General features: G+C 34.5%; 2 protein-coding genes across 2 annotated transcripts; one reads left to right on the top strand and one right to left on the bottom strand.

Moving 5' to 3' along the window:
• Nucleotides 1-10,725: 10,725 nt before the first annotated feature.
• LOC127882199 (uncharacterized) lies at nt 10,726-12,020 on the bottom strand. The gene is made up of 2 exons (XM_052430714.1): nt 11,666-12,020; nt 10,726-11,322 (listed from the first exon to the last, which is right to left on the bottom strand). The coding sequence occupies exons 1-2, from the start codon at nt 11,928-11,930 to the stop codon at nt 11,243-11,245; spliced, it is 345 nt and encodes a 114-aa protein (XP_052286674.1). The 5' UTR covers nt 11,931-12,020; the 3' UTR covers nt 10,726-11,242.
• A 12,392-nt stretch (nt 12,021-24,412) lies between these two features.
• Nucleotides 24,413-26,587, top strand: LOC127832448 (uncharacterized). Its single transcript, XM_052357919.1, has 2 exons — nt 24,413-24,902; nt 26,088-26,587. The coding sequence occupies exons 1-2, from the start codon at nt 24,518-24,520 to the stop codon at nt 26,189-26,191; spliced, it is 489 nt and encodes a 162-aa protein (XP_052213879.1). The 5' UTR covers nt 24,413-24,517; the 3' UTR covers nt 26,192-26,587.
• The last annotated feature ends 217 nt before the right edge of the window (nt 26,588-26,804 follow it).

Raw genomic sequence — 26,804 nt, 5'->3', positions numbered from 1 at the left:
CAAACGCGCGATTGCACTTTACTGAAAATCACTTATTTGTTAAAACAAAATCATAAAATCTATAGAACACTCTCACGAATGAGCGAGCTCTAGACATTATCTCATTACAAATGGTGAAATAATTTAAAAACACATCCTTAAAAATGTTATCTGGGTCGCACCTTATTCTCCCAACACAGATCTTAAAGTCACATGGCATACATGAAGGTGCAGTGTAAACAATGCAAGGTGTAAATCATATCAAACCTGCTATTTAGCAACACATCATTTAGTGTTCGCACTCCACTTTTGCCCAATCTGTTTTTCATGAGGTGGATTTGGCACATCCATCTTTTAGCCCTATATCATGATAGTTCATCATTGAAACTACCAGGTAGTAGGTTCTGCCCCTGAATAAATAAAATATAGCAAAATATTTATGTATGATTGTGTTATAGTTGAAAATAATATTTGACAATGAAAACAAAGGTCTGCTGAAGTATTACATCTCAATACAATCTTAACGATATTCCGATAGTCCAGAAACATATTTACTGAGAACATTTAATAAGTTTTCTTAAGCTGCAACCTCTTGGTCATGCCTGACAATTCATTGAAAATATAAAGTTTCAAAAGCATTACCACATATTTGTGTAGTTGGTCGTGCTTTATGAGAAAGATATTTTTTTCTTTCTACGTTCTTTACTTGTTATTATGAATCTTAGAGCATCATTGCTTTCATGTTAAACTTGATCATGAACACAACTATTAATATTGACATCCAAAACTATAAATTTTTACAAGAATAGAAACATTTAAATATGTACCAATAAAAATAATCAAATATACATTGTAATTAAACACATTCCTGACATATGCATTAATGCTATCATTTCGCATGGAATTGTCATCGCTAACCTGTCATTGTGAGATTGCACAAAGATTTGCAGCATTAATTTGATATTACTTTTTAATACAACCTTGCTCAGTTCACAGTCTGTTAAATGTTATACAATAATTTTAAGTAAATAAAATGAAAGTAGAATACGTCTAATGGAATATATGCCCGTAAATTGTTCAACGAAATGTTAATATTGTCATTATAGAAAAGTTCAACAACAAATGATAAATTGAGAAGTGTTTAAGATTTTGACAACTACCTAGGCAAACAGACACATAAACAGCGTCTAAAATCGTCGTTATGACCGCCAAAACGGCTCATACAAACATCATGATTGGTGTAATAGATTCATTAAACATGAAATTCCATCTTTTAAGACCAACTTTGATTTTTTTAATGAGAAAAACAAATGAAAAACTTATTTAAATTTACCTTTGACAAAAACCAGGAAGTTTATCCGAAAATTGTCAGTCGACTGTGCCCTACTGTATTCATTGTTATTAAAGCTGAGGTTAATTTAAACCATGTAAAAATCAAGAGAAAATACGGAAAATTAAAGTTCCACTGACTTTTTTTATTGGTTTAGATTATAGTTCAAAGTTAATGGCAAACAAGTTGTTATTGTTTTGACAAAGTCCGCGAAACGGTAGTTAGAGACCGTCAAGTGAGCAACTTATTCTCGCATGAATATGTAAACAATAAAAACTATGTCGTAGCCAATGCTTAACAATTTTGATTCAATAATATTTTTTACATGTTTTAAAGTTCAAAGTCAAACTATTATTAATGGCAAACAAGTTGCTCTTGTTTTGACAAACTCCGCGAAACGGTAGTTAGAGACCGTACAGTGAGGAACTTATTCTCGCATGAATATGTAAACAATAAAAACTATGTCGTAGCCAATGCTTAACAATTTTGATTCAATAATATTTTTTTTACACTTTGAATGACACTGTCATGTTATATAGTGATGTTCTGTATTTACAAGCCGGGTTATTGAGATCTGCAAAGAAATAATTTTATTGCGCACGCACTTATTATAAGTGGTAAATCGGAGTTATACAAATTTGGTTTTGGCAGCCAGACAAGTCAGCTCATCTCAGAAATCGGTATGAGTACTATGGCCTAGGGGCTTTGCCCCAGGCCAAAAACCGGTAACATGAACAAATTATCCAATCAGAATGCAGCATTCATATGAAAGTGACAGAAGTTGTAATTATTTGTCCATAACTCTGTCCTATATGAATCAGAGCAAATGGAATGTGCGTCTTGAACATCTGCACTTCATGCTTAGAAAAACTTTTCCAGTTAGGATATTCAAAAAAACAACAGTAGTAATTTGAGGCACAAGTTTGAGCACGGACAGACAGAATAAAGCAGTTTTTATTTTCTTCAAACTGTCTGCAAACAATATAGTTTATCAACATTCGCACCTTGGATGCAAGAACACTGTCCATTTAACACAAAAGTTTAAAAAAAATACAATCTAATGTGTACAGTTTCATCAGTACTTTGCTTTCATTTGGCACCAAATATCTCATACGATATCACAATAAAATGTGTACAACTATCTCATAATCATTTATAAACATACTCCTCTCACAAAAAATATCTTAACAGTTTAAGAACTAATGTGTACACTTTCATAAAAATCTTAACACTTATATACAGGCATTGGTCTTGCACCAAAGTTCTGTTAACAATTCACAAATTTCATTATAAATCTTACTTATAGCTAATAATATATCTGGCACAAGAGTTGTTTTTACAATTCACAATCTAATGTGTACAATTTCATATGAAATCTTTTCACTCATAGCTAGTCATAGGTCTTGCAGAAAAGTTGTTATAACATTTCACAATCTAATGTATTGTTTCATTAGAAATCTTCTCACTAATAACTAGTCATAGTTCACACACTAAATATCTCATAACAATGTGTACAATTTCATAACAAAACTTTAAACTAACGGCTTTATTAGAAATGTCACTAGAACCTAACTATACGGTGGCACTTGAATTCTCTTAACAATTCACAATCTAATTCACAATAAAATGTGTACAAAAAACTTCTAACTAACAGCCAGTCATAGGCCTATCTTTTGAAATAAAGTTCTCATAACAATTCACAATCTATTGTGCACAGCTTCATTACAAAACTTCTAACTAACAGCCAGTCATAGGCATATATCTAGAAATAAACTTCTCATAACAATTCAGAATCTAACGTGCACAGCTTCATTGAAAATCTCATTAATAGCTAGTCATAGGTCTGGCACTCAAGTTTCCATAACAAATAATCTATAAAATAAGCCAGTAGATTATAATATAAACCAAACAATTAAAACAAGGCACTTGAGACAGGCAGTCTGGCGCAATGGCTTTCATGATGTGGCCTTATGGTGATCTTCGTTCTGTCTTTCTACATTCAATGTAGTCAGTGGGTAGTGCAATGATGAAGGTATTTGAAAAAACAAATCAACTAAAATTTAAGACACTTTCATTTCTTTTACTGACAAGGCAAAAAGATCAATCTGTTTGAAATGACTACATTTTATTTTTTCTTGACATGCTTTGCTCCCTTATGGCTTGGTCACTAATATATGCCATGCATCTACAAAATGAGAAGGATAATTGTAAATGCATATTTGTTTAAGAGTGCTCTAGCTATGAAATGGGGCAATAGAACTTCCAAGCAAGAGCTTGTGCAACACAATGCCCGTTATAGCGCTTTGATGTCCATCATCAGCTATTTAACAGCAAACAAGCAAATTCGTTGAATTGATATCCCCCGCCATTATACTCTTGGACACAAAAAATTTCTGGACAGATGGACAACTTTAACATGCATCATCCTCTTATCCATATATATATGCTCATGCCAAGTTTCAATGAAATCCGCCAAAGCACTTCCAAGATATGGCTCTGGTCACAAAAGTGCCGGACGGACGCACGGACAACGCCAAAACAATATCCCTCCGCCTATGGCAAGGGATAACAAAGCCCATAACTTCACCAAAAATCAATGGACCGGTTTAAAACTCACACTTCATCTGTAGACTTTTTATTTTATAAGCAAGGTTACATTTTAAATGTAAAGGTCACAGTGACCTTTGACCTACTGACCTCAAACCATGTTTGATTGTAGATCTCAATGAGATGCATGCTCATGTGAAGTTTAAAGAACACAGACCCAAGAGTTTTCATTTTATGAGCAAGGTTACAGTTTTGGGACAGACACACACACATAGTATTACAGACAGACAGACAGACAGACAGACAGACAGACAGACAGACAGACAGGGACAGATAGGCCAAAATCACCTTTCCGTTGTTAAGACTATTTTCTGTCAGAAACCTAAAATAACTCTGAGGCATACTTATTTCAAATGGAATATCTGAAAATGATACAGATTTATGAAGTTGTTGCACGCCTAGTTTAACTTTAATTTTAAGTGCCTGAATTAATTTCTGTGAAATTTCAGTTCGGAGTTATGCATGGAGGTGTCATAATCACAATCATATTCACAGTCTAATGACATTATACTGTTTATATGTGGGACATCATGTTATGCTTGTTTACAATATTATATTATGTGCTGATGTTTTTGATTTGCTCAGCATGACAAAGTAGGTCTTCTAAGCCTCACTGATTAAGTCATTTTCAACCATTACAATAAATCTTTTTTCAATATAAGAGAATAATGGAATTACTAAAGATTTATAAAATAGACAAACAAGCAAATTCGTTGAATTGATATCCCCCGCCAATATGCTTCTGGACACAAAAGTGTTATATTTGACACTAAAAAAAGCATTTTTTCAAGATACAAAGGGCCATAACTCCGTTATTAACAGATGGTGTATAAATTAAGCTCGCATCATGTAATATATATATATATATACTCATACCAAGTTTCGATGAAATCCGCCAAAGCACTTCCAAGATATGGCTCCGGACTGACGGACGGAAAGACGAACAAAAGGACAGACGGACGGACAACTCCAAAACAATATCCCTCCGCCCTATTGCGGGGGATATTAACCTTAACTGATTTGCAGAGATTGTACAAGGGCAAATAGCGCAAAAAAGTGTTGATCATTAGTCAAGCTAGAAATGACAAAATCCTTTCAAACAAAGGTAATAAATAGACTTCTTCTTTTTATACACAAGTATTTTTTAAGATGTTTTGTTTCATCAGAAAGATAAAAGTTCAAACCGAAACAAAACTATCAACCAATTACAACCCACACTGAACTAACCTGTTGTGTGGCCGGCGCTTCCTGTGATATGTATGTGTCTTGTGCCCCCTCCTTCATTTATGAGGGGTAAAATTTCAAACTGTGTATTTTTTTAATTATATATTGCTGGAAATTGCAATAATTCAACTCTGAGTTTTATAACCCAAAGAGTTGCTGAGAGTTGCAAAGTGCTGTCTATTGTCCAAAGGTAGAAAATTGCATCACCAGTGCAAAGGCTAAAGAACACTGCTACTGCAAATGCTGATCAATGTTTAGCTGTCTAAAGCACAGACTCATGCAAAAGGTATTGCTTTTTATTTACTTTGTTATTCTTTTGTACACTCTATCCACCATATTGGGAAATGTTGTAATGTAACCGACCAAACGTATCATTATCGGATAGGCTGAAGTACACAAATCTTTTGCACATCGTGATATTTGAAGTAACAAAGTCGGTAATGATGTCCAATATTTACTCAAATTACTGTTCAAAATTTCAAAATGAAAATATCAGCAAGAATTGTGTGTTGAAAAACATGTATCGACGTGTTTAATTTAGGTTGCATGCAAAGGATAACCTCTGTAGGCTGCCATTCAGGTAAATTTCATGTGTTTTTGAGGTTTATTCATCGCTTTCCTTGATTGGCAAGCAACACCGTCTGTTTATTTGTGGGCACAACTGCAATTTTTTTTATGAATGGGTGCATATGTACTCTCAGAGCCACAATAGCAAAAATCAACAATGGCACTGGGAGTATGTTTATATGGACAACTGTATGGGGGGCTCAATCCTGCGTTTTTTTTATGATACTAATATGTTGGTTAAAGAACCACTGAAAATATACATTAAAACGTTATTTACACACAACCGGTTAACTTATACATCATCGTTCTAACTTCTAAAGCTGAGAAGTTCCATCGGCCGGGCGCCGTAGCCTCATGCCATGGCATGGCCGCATGCATAGGCAAATCTTTTAAGCGATTACATAGTACTTAATTACAAAAACAGTATTACAGATACCTGGCAATTTGAAATTGTCAAATTTGACCTTGACAAACCGTTCGTTTGTCATCATATCCCGTTTATTGATGAACTCACTCGCCCGTTCATTAGCATCGCAGCCTTCAAACACTTTAATACGCTCCGCAATGTTGTTTCAAAATGGCGCATGCGTTACATTGATCCCGCCCATGTAAAAATACCGTCTCCCATATAGACTTTTCTGATGATACTGATAACAAACATATTGAGTTGTGATAATAGCATCATCGGTGTTGCTATAAATATATCCTCGGTTAAATAAACTGCCGCAACACCCCTTAACGATATCAAAATATGTGGAAATATATTTGATGCATTAATAAACCTTCAAAAGACACATAGGACACACCGGTAATCAAAATAAAACAAAATACTATATTTGATAAAGAAAAACTTTGGAGGGCAGCGTACGAGGATTTGTTTTATGTTTTTCAAAGTATTTTTTTCTTATTCTACTTTTAGAGAAACAAATTTCAACACAAATATTAAAACTTTAGTTTTAAACGATTTAACAAGTGCCATGTGTTTTGAAAAAAAATGTGGCACACACATTTCCTTTAAAACGCTTATGTTGAATAAGATATTCCATAAATCATCTTTAATTATTAATCTTGACCAATAAGAAAGTCAAAGAAGACGAATGTCATCATGTCATGCACGTATTGAAACCATTTTATCATACTGTTGAATAACGATATAAAATGCCTGATCGATTTTTATATGCAAATTAGCCGATTAACATGCTTAAGTTACGATTACTTTTTGACATATGGTAGATCTGGTACTTGATGTCGTATGAGACGATCCTCATTACACTCATAAAGAGCATATTAATTAAATGAGCATCATTCTGTCAAAAGGGGGTTTAATGCACGTGCGTAAAGTGTCGCCCCAGATAAGCCTTTGCAGTCCGAACAACTATTTTTGTTTTCTTTGATTGTTTTTTTTCGTTTTAAGGAATTACTTCTTTACGAAAATCCAGTTTAGGCGATAATAGTCGTCCCTGATTAGCCTGATTGGACTGCACAGGCTAATATGGGAAGACACTTTACGCACATGCATTAAACTCCCTTTTCGCATAGCACGGTCAACAATGTATAATGCTTCGAAGTTAATGTGTATGTCTTCGTGAATGGATCAAGTGTCATCGATTGAGTCGCATTCTGAGAAAACTGGGCTTAATGATTGTGCGTATAGTGTCGTCCCAGATTAGCCTGTGCTGTCCACACAGACGCTTTCCGCTTCTATGACATATTTCGTTTGAATGAAGTCTTTTCTCAGCAAAAATCCAATTTAGGCGGAAAATGTCGTCCCTGATTAGCCTGTGCAGACTTCACAGGCTAATCTGGGATGACACTTTACGCACATGCATTACGCACTGTTTTCTCAGAACAAGGTTCAATTTATAAACAACAGTTGAACAATACGACACGATTTTAAAATAATCCGATATCGAAGCGATGTCAATAATTTGAATGAATGTCTCTATATTCTCTATTTTCTATTCTTACTACGTAATTTTAACCGATGAAAAAATTAACGTATGTCATAAAATAATTCATAGGGTGCTTCTAGGTATCATGTTGAGTTGAATGCGTTTTAAAGTCTATAAACACTCAACATCAACGAATATTTCGTACATTATTTCGAAAATAAAGTTAACACATGAACAAAGCATGTCCATTTCCGGCTACGATATCCGGACATTTACGAGCGAACGCGATTGGCTTCGGGAAGCTTCGGAAGCACGACGTCACTCTGGATCAGCAGACGATTTATTTCATAAATCAATCTCTGGGTTAATGGTCGCCATTTTTTGAACTACTTTCAAAAGTACAACAACAACAATAACAGTAGAAGACAATTTTAATTGCGAAAAGTTGAAAAATTTAGTACATGTGTCACGGTTGTTGAGTGAAATAGTGTTATTTTTTAACTGTGTATGAAGCATGTGAACTCGTAGTGGAATAACCGAATTGTTGGTGGAAATGGAATTTAGAAATATATCTAATAATTCATTATCGTGTAGAATTATCATCAGCATCATTTCTGTGGAACATTGCAATATTCAAAATACAAGTGTTTCATAGATATGGTGCTTTTGACATAGTTCACTAACCATCAAGACTGAATTGATTCATGCACACAGGTAAAGTAAATTATTGAATTTGTGCAGAATGTTTATTTTTTACAAATTATTATTTAATTTGACCAATTTATTTTAGATTGATTGCACTGAAACTCAAAGTCTAAAGCTTAGTAAGACACTTAAGCCAGTTTTCTGAGAAGAAACAATACTTGTTCAGAGTATAGCAGGCTCATGCGGCCTCTGGTTTATTTACGGAGGAATCCGAGATAGCCGATGTATCACGATTGGCACGACGTACTTCAATCTGAACGCATCGGACAGTGGGCTACACCACACCGTCACAGACGATCGCCGATATGGCGGAATTGTCCGAGGTGTCCCAATTGGACGTACTTCACAATGTCATGAATAAGTTGTTTTTCCGACGCTGCCCAAAGCTTGTCTCGCGTTAGCTCGTAAATGTTCGGATATCGTGGCGGGAAATTACATTGACTCAATTGCCTCACAAAAATAATCAAAGCGCTGATGGCACTATAGTTGCTCGCTCTTTGAACATATTTAATATTACTTACAGTCACGGGACATGAAGTTCGGCTTTTGTACATAGGCCAATCGAACGGCCACGAAAAATGCAAACAATGATGTAATTAACTTTTAACTTTCTACAGTAGTGTGATTTATAAAAAAACCATTAAGGATGACAATGCGACTGATTTACAATCTCTAATAATTTTATACAGGATTCATGCAAATTACAAAGATGAAAAAAAAGAAATTCAACGTATATATAAGTTGGCGCTAAGAAAAAGTCTATGAGTCTAACAAAGAATGAACCACAACATAATTCCAATAATAAATGTATTGGTATTAACGAGCATTGTGTTACATTCTCAATCAAACACATTAAAAATATTATATATTTTTCTCATGTTTTTCCATTTCATTTTCTTTTTCGTTTTGATGTTCTGCCATTAACGTGTCTACTCACCCACCCGTTACCAATATATTTATTGCATCTACTGCAATTATTAAGTCGTAAATTAACGTAGTGTTCGAATTTAGCCAATGGACCGAAGACCAGGTCCACCAAAATTATTGACGTTCCAGGAGAAAATTACAGATGACTGGTCCGATGGTCCAGTCTAAGTTGGATGTAAAGGAATGTCCAAATCTAGTAATGAAAGGTTTATATATTTAGAAAATTTCTAGAAGATTCCTTAAGCAAACAGCGCAGACCCGGATGAGATGCCGCATCATGCGGCGTCTAATCTGGGTCATCGCTGTTTGCAAAAGCCTTTTCTAGACGCAAGGCATAAATGAGTTAATCTTAATTATGTCGACATCGCTACTTTGTGCATTAATTTATGCATTACCACCCGAGTTAAACATCGTATCTTATGCATTTTTAGTTAAAGTCAAACAGATAAATAGGAATTGCTACATGACAGTAATGTTTCAGTGAGTGTGTGAGTATGCCACTACATAGAGGGACAACATGTATCATATTAATCACGAAGTGTTGTTTTTTTCAACCTGACACGCAAGCATCTGTAACTACAAACGAGCTTATCTATAACTTTAAGCTGTAACTCATGCGACATGCACATAATAATTTACGGTCGGCCTACATTACGTTTATATTTTGATGTGCGTCAAAAAACGTCTAAAGATGAACGTCACATTACTGTCGTTTCCACTCATAACTGTCAGTAAGCTAACAAGAGGTCCATTCTTTTACGTTCATTTATATAACAAAGTTGCTATTCTTAACTCAAATCGTGGCTTATAACATTATAAAGGTACAATAAGTGCGTACCGAAAAACACGAAATACTTGTATATGTTCAACTTTTATCGCGGTAAATTTCTCAAACCACTATGTATCATGGAGTGCATATTTGATATTTTGTACTTATCGTCACACGAAAATGTAATTTAGTATGAACATGTTTATACTTTGATTTACAGCATTCTATTGTTCCGTAGCAACACGTTACGTACAGTTGAGAATGTGGTAGAGTGTAGCATGGTTCAAATTCCGATTGTCTTATTTTAATTTATTCCAGGCAAATTCGTAATGTGCTTGTAAGTATCTGACTGCAATTTACCAAAGAACAGCCACATTGAGATAAGAGGAAAGTTTTGCAAATTTTGAAACTTTAAATACATTGTTTACTATTTCTCATGTAAGGAACGTATAAGGTAATGATCTAACTTTATCAAAACATCAAAGCATGCTTCCGAATTTTCTTCTTGTGCGTGCTCATTTTTCAAAACGACATTTATTTGGCGTTTGCATCTTCTAATGCATGTTCTCATTTGAACAACATAACTATACATAAACGTGTCAGCGAATTAAACATATGCAAACGTAAACTATAAATTTAAAACAAAAACATCATTCACTACGAAACATATTATAAATAATGACTCGTTATGGATAACAATACACATAAAATGCCACAATAATAAAGAGTTTATAGCGCTTTTATTTGATAATGTGAAAATAAAAAGAGCTTCTTAAGCTTTTTTTGATAACTAGAAAATAAAGTCTATCACTAACATGGCGTTGAAAATATGTTGTGATTATTAATACCATAAATAATCTAATGTTTACACGGTAATTGTACAAACAAATGTGCAGGGCTTAAACCCAAGACATTTTATCTTTGTTATAAGAGTTTTTTTAGCATTGTTATTGTTAAGCAAATATGTTTTTCTAAGCAAATATGTTTTATATCGTTTTTTAAATATCCAAAATCCGTCGAGATAAAGTCTTCTCACAAACGTTTATGCCATTGCAAAGATTTCATATGCACACCTGTACGCCTTTGATTGGTGAAAAATTCGTGGGAAAAAAAGTAATTTGGCGGCGATGCTTTGGCTAAATGTCAGTTTGTGATAGGCAATCTCCCTGAAGAAGTCAGCCATACCCAGGCCTAGACGTATAACGCTCGTCCAAGTCCGGTAGAGTCAGTGGAGGACTGGTCCTAAGCCATGGCTTCCATCATACAGAAATTACTTAACTGAGGAGGAAGGCTTCGACACATCATCATTTGCATGAATGAATCTGAAATAAAAAAACAAACAGTGCTGAAATTCAGGGAGATATTCGTTGATTGTCTTTTAATAGCTCTTCTAGCATTTCGTAGGAGATATTTCTTAGCATTCCTAGCGTCCTTAATTGTAGACAATAGTCCAATTGCCAATACATGACACGAGACAAAAGCACATGGCATACACGAAGAAATGAATAAAAATGGGCTCACAGTCGTTCGTGTCAATTACATCAGTTTATTGTTCTGTATTTATTCTGAAATAAGAACGTTTGCACAGTACACGCAAAACCTGTGAATGACTACGGTTTTCTTAAACAGATAATGTTCATTTTTCATGAAAAACAAAATGCAAACCTCCCATCATGCCACCTCCCATCGCAGCCATCATGGGCATGCCGCTCATACCGCCAGCTCCCGACGTAGACATTAAACCCATAAGTGGATTTGAAGAAGCAGCCTGGGTCTGCCCGGCGGTACTGCTCCTTCCGCCTCCGCTTCCGCTATTGCCGCCCATAAGTCTACTCATGAGCAAATAGTTCATCATTGCGTCCTGGCATTGCACTTCTAACATGTTAAGTGCGAATACAAACAGAAGAATTGCCATCACCTTCATCTTCATCCCGTATTCTTATGAATTCGACTGCACAAAAGCTTAACACAAACCTTGGTAGCTCCTGCTTGCTTCGCCCGTGTCGAATGAAACCTGTTAAAACAGTTTGCTAAAAGTTGTTTAAATCTACGTGTGATACGTGACGTGTGTCTCATTAACATTCTGCTGCGTAAGTAATTAAATTATCATACCTTTGGTGTCCAGAAATAGGTGTGTGCATGCATGAATAGACACCATGATAAAATATTGAAGTTTTAATGATTAAAAATGTTCTTAAACGACCCGAAAAAGAGGAGCTGTTATATTTCACGAAAATAGCTTGAAATATAGTTTCATTCCAAAGTGCGAGCGATTCTTCAGGACGACCCTTGACAATAAGTAATTCGAGCTAACCTTATTATTTTAATGGAAGTGAAATGAAGCCAACACACGTTTTATGACTTGTCCAAAAAAGTAAACTTATCTTTGTTGTATAGATAAATTTATTTTCGGAAATGATTGAAACATCCATTTTTCGTAATGAAAGATTGACGATTTGTTCAAGGCATTAACTGATTTATTAGCTTTATTGCTGAAATAAATGTTGTTGTTGTTGTTGTTGCTGTTGTTGTTGATTAACAACTTTTTCATTAATGTAAACATTGCACAAATAACTTTATCAAAACAAGAGTTTATCATGAATTGTTAAATAAGCTTTTGTACAGTCATTTTCATTAGAGTGAGTGATTTACATACGTGTTTGCTGTGTTCATTTTAGTTTCGGATGTGTTATTTCCCCATTTTGTTTTATATACGTTTTAGTGTTCTAGGTTGCCATGTTTTGGGCGTGTTCGCGTTAGGCCTGTCTGATGTTTCAGCTGGTAGGCATGTATCACGGTATAGAATCATATCGGTGGCCTTTCTGTCAAAATGCTGCCTCTCTGTACATTCTTCGCTGCCATAAAAGTGAGTCGATCGAGAGGCTTTCCGTGCCACAACGAATGCGAAAGTAGGCATTTTTTAAGTAAGATTTATGAAAATTACTATATGGCGTGCATTGAACGTACAGGTTTGATCATAGAGATGATATCAATGACATTAGCTATTTGACATATTAAGAAGAAGCTATGTTAAAAAGTAATCAAAGTGGTATGTGTGCACTATTGTCCCAGCACCCTCGTCATCATTTCATTTTCGATAGAGTTTATGATAAGAGGCAGCATTTTGACAGAAAGGCCACCGATATGCGTCTACACCGTGTGTATCGTGTGTGCCTTGTTTGTGTTGTGGGTAATTTAGTTCGTTTGTTTGTTTTGCAGGATGATTACTACTCAATTGTTATATTTGCGTGTCACTGTGATGCTTCAGCAGTTGGTTTGATTTGTTTTCTAAAGGATATTGGTTTTTGAGCCAGTATTTTGACTCTGAGAACCCACATCAGTGTCCCTTTTGTTTGACGATAAAAAGCTTTGTAACAAGTGAATTTTATGACGCAGTCTGATGCTGAAGTGGCCTTATGTTAAAAAATATATGACATACCGGTAAAACTGTTCAGATTTATGACCTTCCCGTATTGATAGACCTTAGGTTGTGTTGCATTTTGTACTTAATGTATTCCGTGACGATAAATTTGTATATAAGTTTTTTGTTGTTAGACCTAGTTAAATTAATGTCTGAATATATCTAAACACGATGTTATGCCACATAGGTTTGGATAAACAGCGTGTCTGTCAGTGTGGCCGTCTGTATGTATGTCTGTGTGTCTGTATGTGTGTATGTCTGTGTGTTTTTCCACTTGTATTTCTGTCTGTATTTCTGTCTAACTCAACTCATTAAAAGGTACTCGCCAAGTGAAACAATACTCGATATGTGATAAGGGCGAATCATGTCAACCGTTCTGGTTTTATTGAAACTAGTATTGGTGCATACGGAATGTTGCCCTTCTTTGAACCACATAATCGATTCGATTTTGCGACACTCGTCAACCGATCAAGATGCCAGCCCATCATTATTTTGCATGATGCTGTTCGTTGAACAAGTTGCTTGATTTTACGAGTCTGGTGCTCTTTTTTTTCTCATGAAGATCGTTTATTTCGGCATTATGCTCGTGAATTATAGCACGAAGCTCGTATTTTAGCAAAATTCCCACATGTATCGACAATTTTTCTAGTATTTAAAGCATGATGCGCGTTGAATTTACCTTTTACTTCTTAGATACGTATTTTGACGCATGTGTAGTTCCTTAGAAAGTTGCATTTAATTAAAGACATTTCTTACAACATTTAAGTTTAAGAGGCTTTATTTCCAAGATACTGATGAGCAGCAAATAGCATAAAACCTGAACATACTGCGAGTTGTCGCAGGCTGTTCTGGTTGTATGATGTTTGCACATCGCTATTTTCACTTTGCATTTTAGTAGGCAAGGGTAACACGTGATGCCTTTCCCTTCATTTAGCTGGATGCTCGATTCACGAGCGTGGCACTATTTTGAAACATGATGCTACGGTAGTTTATTTAAGCATGATGCTGTTCAAGAAGATAGCTACTCAATTGAACGGAGCTATTTTATTTATATATTCTATTTCTTTTTCGACTGTAAACGATGTACAACATTACATATTCTGAAAGTAAGAGCACTGATTTTCAAGTACTCAAAATTACACATTGATTATTGTCCATAACCTAGCAGGATTTAATGTGCGACTGAAATGGTTATGAACATAGAGGTAATAACTGTAAGGACATTCGTAAAACGACTTTCTTCTGCGACATGCGGGAAATATTTTTTTTTTAAGTTTTTACAAGCTCATAATCAGTGTTACAGATTTGGTATTTATACAGATGTTAAATAGTTGTTCAATGACTGTCAACGTTAATATCCTTTTTACACAATTTACATACTAAAAACCGTTGGTGTGTCATGTAATGAAAGATAACTCTCTTAATACAATAGATATGTTCACATCTAAGTTAGCTGCCTTAAAAATGTTCTTGCGTTTTATTCTAACCGCGGTGTTGTGAGATCATAAGCTTGCATTGAGTGCATACATCTATATTTTAAATTTTGCACACAAAAAAGATACGACTAATTTTAAGAAAGTAAATTCTTTAATGGGAAATTCAATTTCCCATCATTTTGCAATAACATGTTCTCACGAAAAAATCGGGGCGGTTTGCGTGATCGTAATAAGTGAACACTCTTTGCTGATAGCTTTTATGTTGTTATCCCCATTGCTTTATAGCACGAAGACTAACAACTTGGTTCTTTAATTATTTAAAATTCACGCTTTAAAAAGCCTTTACCAAACAAAAACGGTATGACTCATGCTCCTCAAATATCATTGTATTACATATTGCGTCCCCAGATAACGGTATGACTCATGCTACTCAAATATCATTGTATTACATATTGCGTCCCTAGATAAACATACAAAGAAACTAAGAAAATTTAATCCTTTGCATGCTGGGAAATTTGTCGTCTGCTAAAATGTCGTCTGCTTAATTTCTAAAATCAGCATTTTCTTCGAATTTTTTTCAAATAATATCATCAGAATAGCAAACAGTTTGGATCCTGATGAGACGCCACGTTTTGTGGCGTCTCATCTGGATCCAAACTGTTTGCAAAGGCCATCAGAATTCGGTTCCCGCACTGAAAGGGTTAACAACAAAGTTAATTCTTCATTATTAATATCCTGACAAAACGCGCTTGTATCGTAGGACGCCAGAAGCCATTTAACATTTAATTTCTTGACGTTAACTAGGCAAATTTACGAATTGTGCGATAAAACACTTTTGGGTGCTTTTTGGTCAGCACAAAATTGTGTGCATTTGTTTTCAAAATGAAATATTCCACTGGTGGGCTTCTAACATATATCTTGCCGAAACATCAATTACCTTTTTTTAATAGTATAACTAATATCTTTAGTACATGTATATTATAGTATTTTGTAATATGTTTAATCCATGATATTGATAAACCAAATACAAGTATACATTTAGTTGTGACTTTTGTTATTTACAGAAACATCTAAGATCATTGATATGACTGTATAACCAGTGTACATTGTATTATGTTTTCATAGTTGTTATTTGATATTTGTTTATGAATACCCTTATTTTATCATTTGAAAAAAAATGTTGCCTATCTGTTAAAATCAAATATATATATTTATAGGAATAATGAAACTCCAAAACGTTATCAGGAGATAAAATCCGCTAGTATTTTATTTAAAGCGCGTATAAAAGATAACCTTTTTTAAAGAAGATACTTTCATGCATCAAGAAGAGATTTTGAGACAGAGTGGTGCCAGAACAGCAACAAACTTTATGTTTTATACATCGGCGAATCATATCTTTTGTACAGTCGTTATATATTTCATTCACGTTAAGACATGTGATTTGTGATACTATTAACATAAAGTACTTTCTAAAAGTTCTAAGTCAAAGTCATATATTAGTTTAAATTGACCGTCAGCCACGAATGGCGAAAAAAGAAAAGTTTTAAAATACCGCATTTTTTTAAACAATTATTAGTTTTTATTGATTAAAATATAACGCCTGGTATATTACATTACTTGTAATTTTACTGGATATGTGTACCAGTTAACTATTAGTTAATGATAAATAACGCAAGTAAATTTATCATCGTCGTCACGTGGTAAACCCAGGAATACAAAGTGTGCATGCGTAGTGAATTGTATATATTTTATATATAAAATGATATATCTACTTTTGTTATTTATAGTCTGTATATCGTTATGACATAACAATGATGATCGCAGACGCTCTCGATCTGTTACTTGGGTTTCAACCGATTAAAAGGCATGCCAAATTTCACGTATTTAAAATAAAATGTAGTTGTAACTATCGTGATTTTAAAGCCGCGATCAGATAGTTTGAGTTCAACTCAATATTGAATAATGAAATGGTAACTGTATTGCCTCGTGTTTTACTTGATGAAATGAAATTCTCAAAAAACGCAACTATTAGCATTTTCCACCAACATTGAAAAATGAATATTTAAGTTTTGAATATAAATGATCCTGTGACAAAGACGGAAAGTGCTGCCGCCATTGCTGTTTGAAAAGAGACGTTCATGGTCTACATTTACCGAGAGTTATTTATTAATTCTTGTATAGGTGATAACAATAAATCTAATCAATGTCAGCCCTCTTCTTTGGCCGTTTCTTGAGTTGTTTCGACGTCGTTGAGTGATATATTGCAAGGACAATGGAACCATGTTACGACGGTCAATAAACCTTCTTACATTTGACTTGTGTAATTGGTTTAAAAGTACTTGGTACACATAAATAAGTCGAAGTCCAGTGATGATTCATAGGTGAATCCCTTTTCCCGGTCACTATGTCGCCCCGCATCTACAATATCTGATCCAAAACCCAGGGTCACCAGTATTTCCGTTCGCACAATCGCAGCAACTTAGGGCATGCGCACCTTCATCCCTAGACCAAGGTCTGCAATGAACAAACTTTGCTCCATTGAAAATAGACAGAAAAGCATGGACTCTAAATTAGGCAAACTGGAACAAATTGAAGCGGATATAAAAACAATCTTCAATAAAATGTCAGTCATCGAATGTAGGGTGAGTACTTTAGATTCAAAATTAACCGAAACTGAAAATAAACTGATGGAAATAGAAAGGAGTCGTTCTTTTGATAGTCAAAATTGCGATGAATTAAAATCACAACTCAAACACTTTGAAAAGCTTGTGAGTGGTCAATGTGAACAAAATAAAATTCTTTCAGGAAAAATAGACTCATTAAACAGCCTTAATTCACAGCTCAGCGAGGACATCATAGATCTTCAATCACGCTCAATGAGAGACAACTTGCTATTTTTCAATGTACCAGAAGAGCAATCGTTTGAGTCACGCAAGTCCGAAAATTGTATTGACAAAATTCTAAATTTCTGTGAGAATGACCTCAAAATTTTAAATGCCATAAGTGGATGCTAAAATTGATAGAGCCCATAGGGTTGGTAAATTTGAACAAGGGAAAATTCGCCCAGTGGTTGTCAAATTTAACTTTTATGGAGATAAATGTAAAATAAAGGACTCTGCCCGAACCCAACAGCGAGACTCTATTGTGAGCGTTAGCGACCAGTTTCCGAAGGCCATCCAGGACCGACGGAAAAAGCTCATCCCATATCTAGTACAAGCCCGTCAGCAGGGTAAGGATGCGTCCCTGTCATTCGACGTGCTGTACATCGATAGGGTTCGCTACACGCACGACCGCCCCCCTCCGGGTCCAGAACCGGAACTGCCGCAACACCACAACAGGAACCGACCTAACGCATATCCTGCAACCGGAAGGAGAAGCGGTCCATAGGAATGCAACGAGAAGCAGCTCCGTTGTATCTCATGGAACATACAGGGACTCTTAAGTAAATTAAATGACGCCGATTTTTTACAATTTGTAAATGACTATGATCTGTTGTTTCTTTCTTAAACCTGGAGTTCAAAAACTGACAATGTAGACATAGAAGACTTTAATTGTTTTACGTGTCCTCGCCCGAAATGTAATAAAAAGGCTAAGAGAAATAGTGGTGGTGTCTGTGTATAGTATAAAGAAAATTATTTTGGGAATATAACGCTTGAGAAATTAAATGATAAAGGCATTATTTGGATTAAACTAAACAAGTCTTTTTTGGGGTACAAAAATGATATATTTATATGTAGCTGTTACATTCCGCCCGAGGACTCGACAGTATATAAACAACCGAATTCCCCTTTATTTGATTGTGACTTTTTTTAACAACTATCGTCCGATACACGATACTATAGTCAATTTGGCGAGGTCCTTATTACCGGTGATTTAAACTCAAGAACAGCCAATAAACTTGATATTATTCAAAATATTAATCTAGACCGTTATATTGATATGCCGTTGTGCGAGGTTCCCGTGGATAATTTGCCAATAAGATCCTCATATGACAGTCACTGTAATGCTTTTGGTAATATACTATTAACGTTATGTAAAGAAAACGGCGTTTTTATTGTTAACGGTCGCAAAGAGCAGGGTAAATTCACTTGTTTCAATAATACAAGTAGTAAAATAGCTGCTAGCGTAGTTGACTACGTTATCGTGAATTTCAATATCTTTGAATTAATCAGTTATTTCGAAATACTCGATATTAACGAATTTTCTGATCATTGCCCAGTAAAGTTTTCATTGGAATTCAAATCGATGAAAAACACTAAAACTGATTACTCATTCGACAAAATTATTTGGGACAGTACAAAAAATGAGCTATTTTTATCAACATTAAATGTAAACAAAACTAACTTTGACATAATTGTAGACGATTTGCTTAATGATACAACAGATATTAACTCATGCATTGAAAGACTATCCTTATTATTTTATGATATTTCTTTCGAGGTAAACGGTAAACATATCACCGTGTCTGGTAATAAATGCCCAAAACCTCCCAACGCGAGAAAACAAATACCATGGTTCGATAATACATGCAAATATTACAAAAACGAATTCTATTGTTGTAAACGGCGTTTAATCAATAACAATACAAATGAAAATTGGGCTCTATTTTTGAAAGCCAGAAACGATTAATCAAATATTAAAAATAAAGCAAAGCGAAATTATTTTGCAAAAGAAAAACAAACATTATCTAGGCTAAGTAAAACAGATACCCGTTAATTCTGGAAATACATCAACAAATTTAAAAATAACACAACAGCAAAACCTAACAAATTCATGTCGACGAGTTCATTCGCCATTTCAAAAATTTATCTTACACACAAAATCTTAGCAATTTTGATGCAAATGATTTCTCACTTGGCGACGCCAATATAAGGATCGATGAACTCGATTGCGATTTTTCAGTGGACGAGATAAGTAAAGTCATTTCAAGTCTCAAACGTAATAAAAGTAGTGATTTATCACATATTGTTGACAATTTTTTTTATCGATTCAAATACGTTTATTGCTCCTTATCTTACTCACATTTTTAATTTTATATTTGGAAAAGGTGTATATCCAGAATCATGGTGCAAGGGGGCAATTGTACCGATTTTTAAAAAAGGAGATATTACTAACCCAGCAAATTATAGGGGAATCACTCTTATAAATATAGTTGCACAAATTTTCTCTCTTGCTCTTAGAAACAGGATTGATAAATGGTGCGAAAATAATCAGACATTTAACACAGTTCAGTATGGATTTAGAACAAATCGCAGCACGGCTGACTGTATTTATATACTTCATTCACTCATACAAATTACACTTTAAAAAAAACATAAGTTATACTGTGCATTTGTTGACTATGAAAAGGCTTTCGATACAGTAATCCATGATGCATTATGTGTAAAGTTAATACAATCAGAAATAAGTTCTAAGATGATTAATATGATCAAATCTATTTATAGTAATGTAAAAGCGTGTATTAAAAACTCTTCTGATATGTCGTATTCAAATTTTTTTGAAATCTCACTCGGTGTCAAACAAGGAGAGCCATTATCTCCTCTTCTGTTTATTCTGTTCATTAATGACGTCACAGAGATAATTAAATATAATAACCTAACGCAGAATGACTTAGATATCTTATCGGTTTTTATGTTATTATTTGCGGACGACATTGCCTTATTTACCACTGATCCTGGCAGTCTACAAAATCAACTCAATTCTCTATATCAATATTCATGTAAATGGGGTTTAAAGATTAATTCAAGCAAAACAAAAATATGCATCTTCGAAAAAAGGAAAAGCATTTGTAACTTTCGATGGACTTTTAACAATGAGATTCTTGAAGTGGTCGATAACTTCTGCTATCTAGGCATTAATTTCTCGTCAAATGGTAATTTTAATCATGCAGTAAAAATGTTGAATGATCAGGCATTGAAGGCGTACAACCACTTGCTGTCGATTTTTAGTAGAGTTTCCTTAGATATTAAAACAAAACTTTCACTTTTTGATGCACTTGTAGTCCCTATTTTGTTATATGGAGCTGAAGTTTGGGGAATATACACTTTTACTGACTTTGACAAACTGCATATCAAATTCTGTAAACATGTTCTAGGCGTAAAACAACAAACCTCAAATGCTGCTGTATTTGGTGAGCTTGGAAGATTTCCGTTAACAACCGTTTGTAAAGAAAAATCAATTAAATACTGGCTAAAGATTATCAACTCACCAAACTCTTTAATGCATGAAACTTTGATGAAACAAATTCAGTTTGCTCATGATAATCGTATTAATGATTTGAATAGTCTGTGGTTTTCTTCCCTATCAACTTTGCTTAACAATCTTGGTTTTGGTAATCTAATAGATTTTACTATGAGCGATTATTTACTTCCTATGTTTTCCCAAAGACTAAAAGACCAATACATTCAGTCGTGGCACGAAACACTATCAGTACAACCTAAAATGGAATACTATTGTAAATTTAAAGAAGCTTTCGAGTTTGAACATTATCTAGTAAATATAAAAAATGAAAAACATCGTAAGGAACTAACCCGTTTCAGGCTTTCATCACATTCCCTTGAGATTGAAACTGGTAGATATAACAATATAGAAAGGTCAAACAGAATATGTAAACTTTGTACGCAAAATGTTGTTGAATCGGAATACCACTTTTTATTATGTTGTACAGCCTATTCAGATCTGAGAAAAGATTATAACATTTCATCGAACTGGCCAAATATTACGAAATTCAAATACATTATGTCGGTAAAGAAAGAAAGTAAAGTACGAAATACAGCAAAATACATATACAATGCTATGAAACTAAGAAAAAACAAATTAGAATCTTATGTTTTTTTATCTAATTAAGAAATTATATCATATGTTGTGTAATTTATCTTTTTATTGCATACGTACTCGCCTCGCGTATACATCTACGTACTGTATTGCTCATATTAAAATGATTATCCGTTCTACCTTCAATATATGTTGACGTTACTCGAAAGGTTCATTTGTTGAGTTCTGTGCTCATTGTATATGTTCCATTTTATTTATTTTTATTCAATTAACTTGTTTATTTTATGTTTTTCTTCTCTAATTTTTCCCGTTAAGTTTTGCTTCAACTGTCCTTTGTTAGCTCCTAATTTTCGTTTTCGCACTAGGCGCTAATTACAGAGGAAACATAACTCATTTGATAATATTGTATGCTTTGACTTCTAGGATGTTCTTTGTAAATTGATTACGTTCAATTCTTTTTTTTTTCTTTACTTAATTTATTTATTTTGTTATTATTTTTTTTTTCTCTTCTCTATTTTTTTCCAGTCAAGTTTTGCTTCTATTGTCCTTTGTTAGCTCCTAATTTTCGTTTTCGCATTAGGCGCTAATTCCAGAGGAAACATAACCCATTAGTGAATATGATATGCATTGACTTCTAGGAAGTACCTATTCCTTCGATTGTGTATGCTGCTTCCTATTACAATTACTCTATTTTTTCCGTTTTATCTGGCAAATATGCTCTACAACTGATTTCACTTGCGCTGTTATAATCCAATGCTATGATTGTTCTTATTGTATTGTATTGTAGTGTACGCTTAAATGTAGTATTTCTTTATGTCTTGGCCATAATTTAACTCAAAAAGATTGTAAATGGCAAAAGGCAAATATGCCGATTCGCCAATAAATGATGATGATAAAATGATGATGGTGAATAGCCATATGAATACTCGTTTGTCGATAACCCACACAAGTTTGCATGGCTGGGAATCGAATTGGAAGACCATGGCTTTATGAAAAGACCCTTGTCTGTCCAGCTTACGGTTTTGTTCGTTCATCATTTAAAAACAAAATATATAGTGTGTCATTCCTCGCAACATGCGATATACATCACAAAACAAAACAAATGTGAATGATTAATGTTTTGTTCGCTTGCAAGTGACTAGATTACTTGATTAAGTAAATCAAAATGTGTTTTCACTAACATATCCAAATTATTTTTGAAAGTAGCTCTGCTAAACCTTACAGCTGTTTAACATTTTTCATTTATCCTGTTTTCCATTAATCCATTAATCCTACTATTGCTGACGTAGGTAAGAACATTCAGTGGCCGAATGCAACAAAAACCTTTGCAAACCTGCGGTTAATTTTGTGAATATTGTCCAATTTGGTAAAATTGATAAGAATAAAAACTAGATTACCTTAACTATGTAAGGTGTCGGAACAAACATTTTGTTTCGGTCAGGTAAGTGAAAACAGTTTTTTAATATCATACAGAATAGTTCAACAAATTAAACTTCCGAGAACAGTCTCTGGTTTGTTTTCTAACTTATTATGTTCAAATCGTCCAGAAGACATTTATATGTTGTTGAACCTAAACAGAAACGTTGGTGTTAGATATAGCTGTTGCATAGCGTTAAAAAAAGTATCCATTTGTACTCAGCAATGACAACAAAAAACGTGTCCTTGTTGACAAAATGCAAGCGTCGTATTTATGGCATGGCTCATAATTTAATCTAAGTTCCAAAAAAACAAACATAACAGGTCAGGTGCGCAAAATTTATGACAAATACGGCACAAAATATTCACAAAATTATGACAGAATAAGTGCAATTAGATACTTGGCAGCATGTTACGGGGCGTAATTAATCCGAACTGTCATAATCCTGGCTTATTTATTGCACGACTTACAACGAGGCATTGTTATTTAATAGTAAAAAAGACACAACTGTCTAAAACCACTTCATCTTCCTCTTTTTTATGTCAAGCTAGCATTTGTTGACAAACTTATCCGGTTGGTTTTATGGCAAGCATGACCGGCGACTCACGTGAACGAGAAAAACAACTTGAGGCCCGTTTAGAAGAGTACAAAATGTATATTTGCTGTAAATGGAGAAATCTGACATTTACAGAAGCAATGACGTGTTCGTAAATTCGTATTCCTTAAATACTTCGCATGTTCGTCTTTATGCTGGCACAAGGACAATGCCTCTAGATCTCATCACGTACAGGCAGAACAATCAAACGCCATGTCACAAAACACGAAACGTTTTTTATGTTTTTATTTTATTTTTGTTTTCACTTGCGAAAGCATACAAAATGAAAGCATTATTTTGTATAATGTTTCCGAACGGGAGAGAAATTATTTACATCTTATATATGCTCGTACCACACGAGGGGGGATATTTCCAACGAGCATTTGTATTTGATTGGAAATGCGTTTCACTAATTCTCAGTTAATAGAATATAATACGAATAAAAAAAGTTTGGCAATGGATATATAATTATGTATTGAAGCTAAGAATCAACCCTACCTTCCAATTGTATACATTTGGCAAAATCGTTTTAGAATTTACTTGCACTATATTTTTTTTAATAAATTTTACAAACCAACGACATAATTTTTTAAGTAATTAAAATCAACAATTAGCAGATATTATTTTTCTCCAGGTAACGTATATGTATCTACTAAATTCATATCTCAGTTGCTAAGTGACGGGCCTCGTTCAAGGTCAGGGTGGAAGACTTATGCAGCGGAAAACTCCTCAAAATGTCAGAAACGTCTTGGTGACGTCACCATTAGCTTAAATTCTAGCGTTAAGACAGCATTTCAGAAGCATACGCTAAAGTAAATTTGTAAGCTTCGATAACTGCTACTTTAAGACCGAAAAGAACCTAGACACTTTCAACATGTACAAACTTACGGTCGTATCGCTTTTCTTGTGGGTATTGACACTGTCTTACGCGCAGACGCAGCGGAACCGGTTCACGGAGTACTTGTTGCGATCCAAAAAGTTCGATCCATTCGGAAATCTACCGAAATCACAATTCTACTCCGATCCTTTCGGAAATCTACCGGAACCGCAGTTCTACTCGAAAAACGAGCAAGACGAAAGTTCTTTCTCTATGCCGGATGCCGTCCATGCGCCACTGAACTTCATCGCGCCTCCGTATCCCATAAGCTCTCGGATGTCTTCGCCGAGGAACAAAGTACCCCTACCACCGGCTATGTTTGCTATGTCTACAATTTCCCTTCCGAAACTGACGCCGATCATGAAAATGGCGGTAATTCGGGGTAAGCCGACATCTTATTATAGTTTCAGTACGATTTGCAATCGAATGTATGTACCCATTATTTAGTGCATTTTATTGTGTATTCATGACCGAGCTGACTTGTGTTTTTTTACAGGCGACGTTGGCCGAATATTTTGACCATTATTATATTTCTTGCTGAATTAATGTCATTTTTCTTATATATTTAAATTTTGAGTCATCAGTTTAGTGATGAAATCATTATTGTACAGTGTATTTAAAAAAAGTATCTAAACATGGACTTCAGAGCTTCAAAAAGTATATAATATTGTGTGTATTTTTTCGGCAATAGGTAATTCATCAAATTGAAGACTACATACTTAAGCTTATCCTGTCACATGCCTTTAAATCAGCCCGATAACCAGGTAACCTAATATCCCAAAAGATATTAGGCTATATGACCATGTGACCTCGAATATCCGTCAGTTGCTGTCCGCGCATGCGCACGCCTGTACTATTTTCTATTTATATAATATACTTGTTTTCAATAAAAAAAAATACAATATACGTGTAAAGTACTGTTTGTTTAAAAAATTATTATTTTAACAGCATTAATTTCGTCTTTGTGTATTGAATTAATAACGATTGACTCGATTTCTGTGTTGTTTAACAAGACGGAAGCTTGCCTTAGCGTTAGAAACATTTCAACGAATGTTGTAAATGTGACAGGATAAATAGAATAATAGGTTGGTGACGTGGATGGAGAATGGTTATCTGGCTCGTCGGAGGATCTTATCGGGTTCGCCTTCGGCTCACCCGATAACTTCCTCCGACTTGCCAGATAACCATTCTCCATCCACGTCACCAACCTATTATTCTCTATATAAGTCTATTTAAACAAAAGTGATGCATAAATGTGCTAAAGCGAATCCAGACTGTTCAGCTCAATCCGCCTAAATTGGATTTTTGCTAAGAAGAGACTTCATTTAAACGAAAACAGTCATAAAAGCGGATAGTGTCGTACCTGATTAGACGATGCGGATTGCACATGCATTATGCCCAGTTTTCTCAGAACACGAATCATTTTGTTGATGAAAAGTAACATGCTTCAGAAATGTACTTGATTTTCTTTACTTTTAGCAGCGTGTAATGCCATAACTTGAAATATAATATAATTGAATCCATCGACGTTATTTGCTAACAATTTTCTTTATTCGTTCAATCCCAGGAATCTTCCAGGCGATGATGGAGATGCACCTCTGTGGAAGCCTAGGATATGCCAACTACCAATGCATGGCTTTCGCATTCGGCCTCTACGACCCTTTGATATAAAAACCAATATACAACCCCACGTCACATCCGGAACCTTCTGACATCACTCCGTCGCGAAAATATATGACACAGAACTAAGACGCCCATGATGTGTTCTCTTTTCTTGATTATGTTGCTTACAGTGGCGTTTTGTCATAATTGTTATTGTAGGTTTCGTTTGGTTTTGTTGCTGGTGTGGCGATGCTGATTAAATATGATATGAATATGAATAGTAGGATGGTGTCAAAGACTATCGAGTTAAACATTTATGAAGATGTATGCAATTATGTACTGTTGTTAATGTTGTGATTTATTTAGCAATTTTAATATTTGTAATTTATTGATAATTATGCCCATAAGATGTACACATGTACCATTTATGTATGATTTACTGCTTAACTATAAATATGATGACTATTGAGCTTTTTGTAAAATATTTAAAATTTCAGAAATGGACATAAACCATGCAAAACAAAAGCAAATTGCATAGAAGTGCTATTTAGATGTTTAACGCTGACTTACCGGTATAACGATTTTGTATTTGAAAGTCGCTCTGTCGTAATTATTGACAAAATATTTCACGATTCGTAGATTTTAACACATTCCATATATTGAAACATGTAATTTAATTTCT

This window comes from Dreissena polymorpha, chromosome 5 (genome assembly GCF_020536995.1).
Source record: "Dreissena polymorpha isolate Duluth1 chromosome 5, UMN_Dpol_1.0, whole genome shotgun sequence".
Lineage (NCBI taxonomy): Eukaryota > Metazoa > Mollusca > Bivalvia > Myida > Dreissenidae > Dreissena > Dreissena polymorpha.
This window is presented reverse-complemented; position numbering and strand designations above follow the sequence as displayed.

Coding starts and splice junctions, on each gene's coding strand:
- LOC127882199 (XM_052430714.1), bottom strand. CDS start 11,930: ATGAAGATGAAGGTGATGGCAATTCTTCTGTTTGTATTCGCACTTAAC. Junction 11,323..11,665: donor GGGAGGTGGCATGATGGGAG/GTTTGCATTTTG, acceptor TTTTTATTTCAG/ATTCATTCATGCAAATGATG.
- LOC127832448 (XM_052357919.1), top strand. CDS start 24,518: ATGTACAAACTTACGGTCGTATCGCTTTTCTTGTGGGTATTGACACTG. Junction 24,903..26,087: donor GAAAATGGCGGTAATTCGGG/GTAAGCCGACAT, acceptor GTTCAATCCCAG/GAATCTTCCAGGCGATGATG.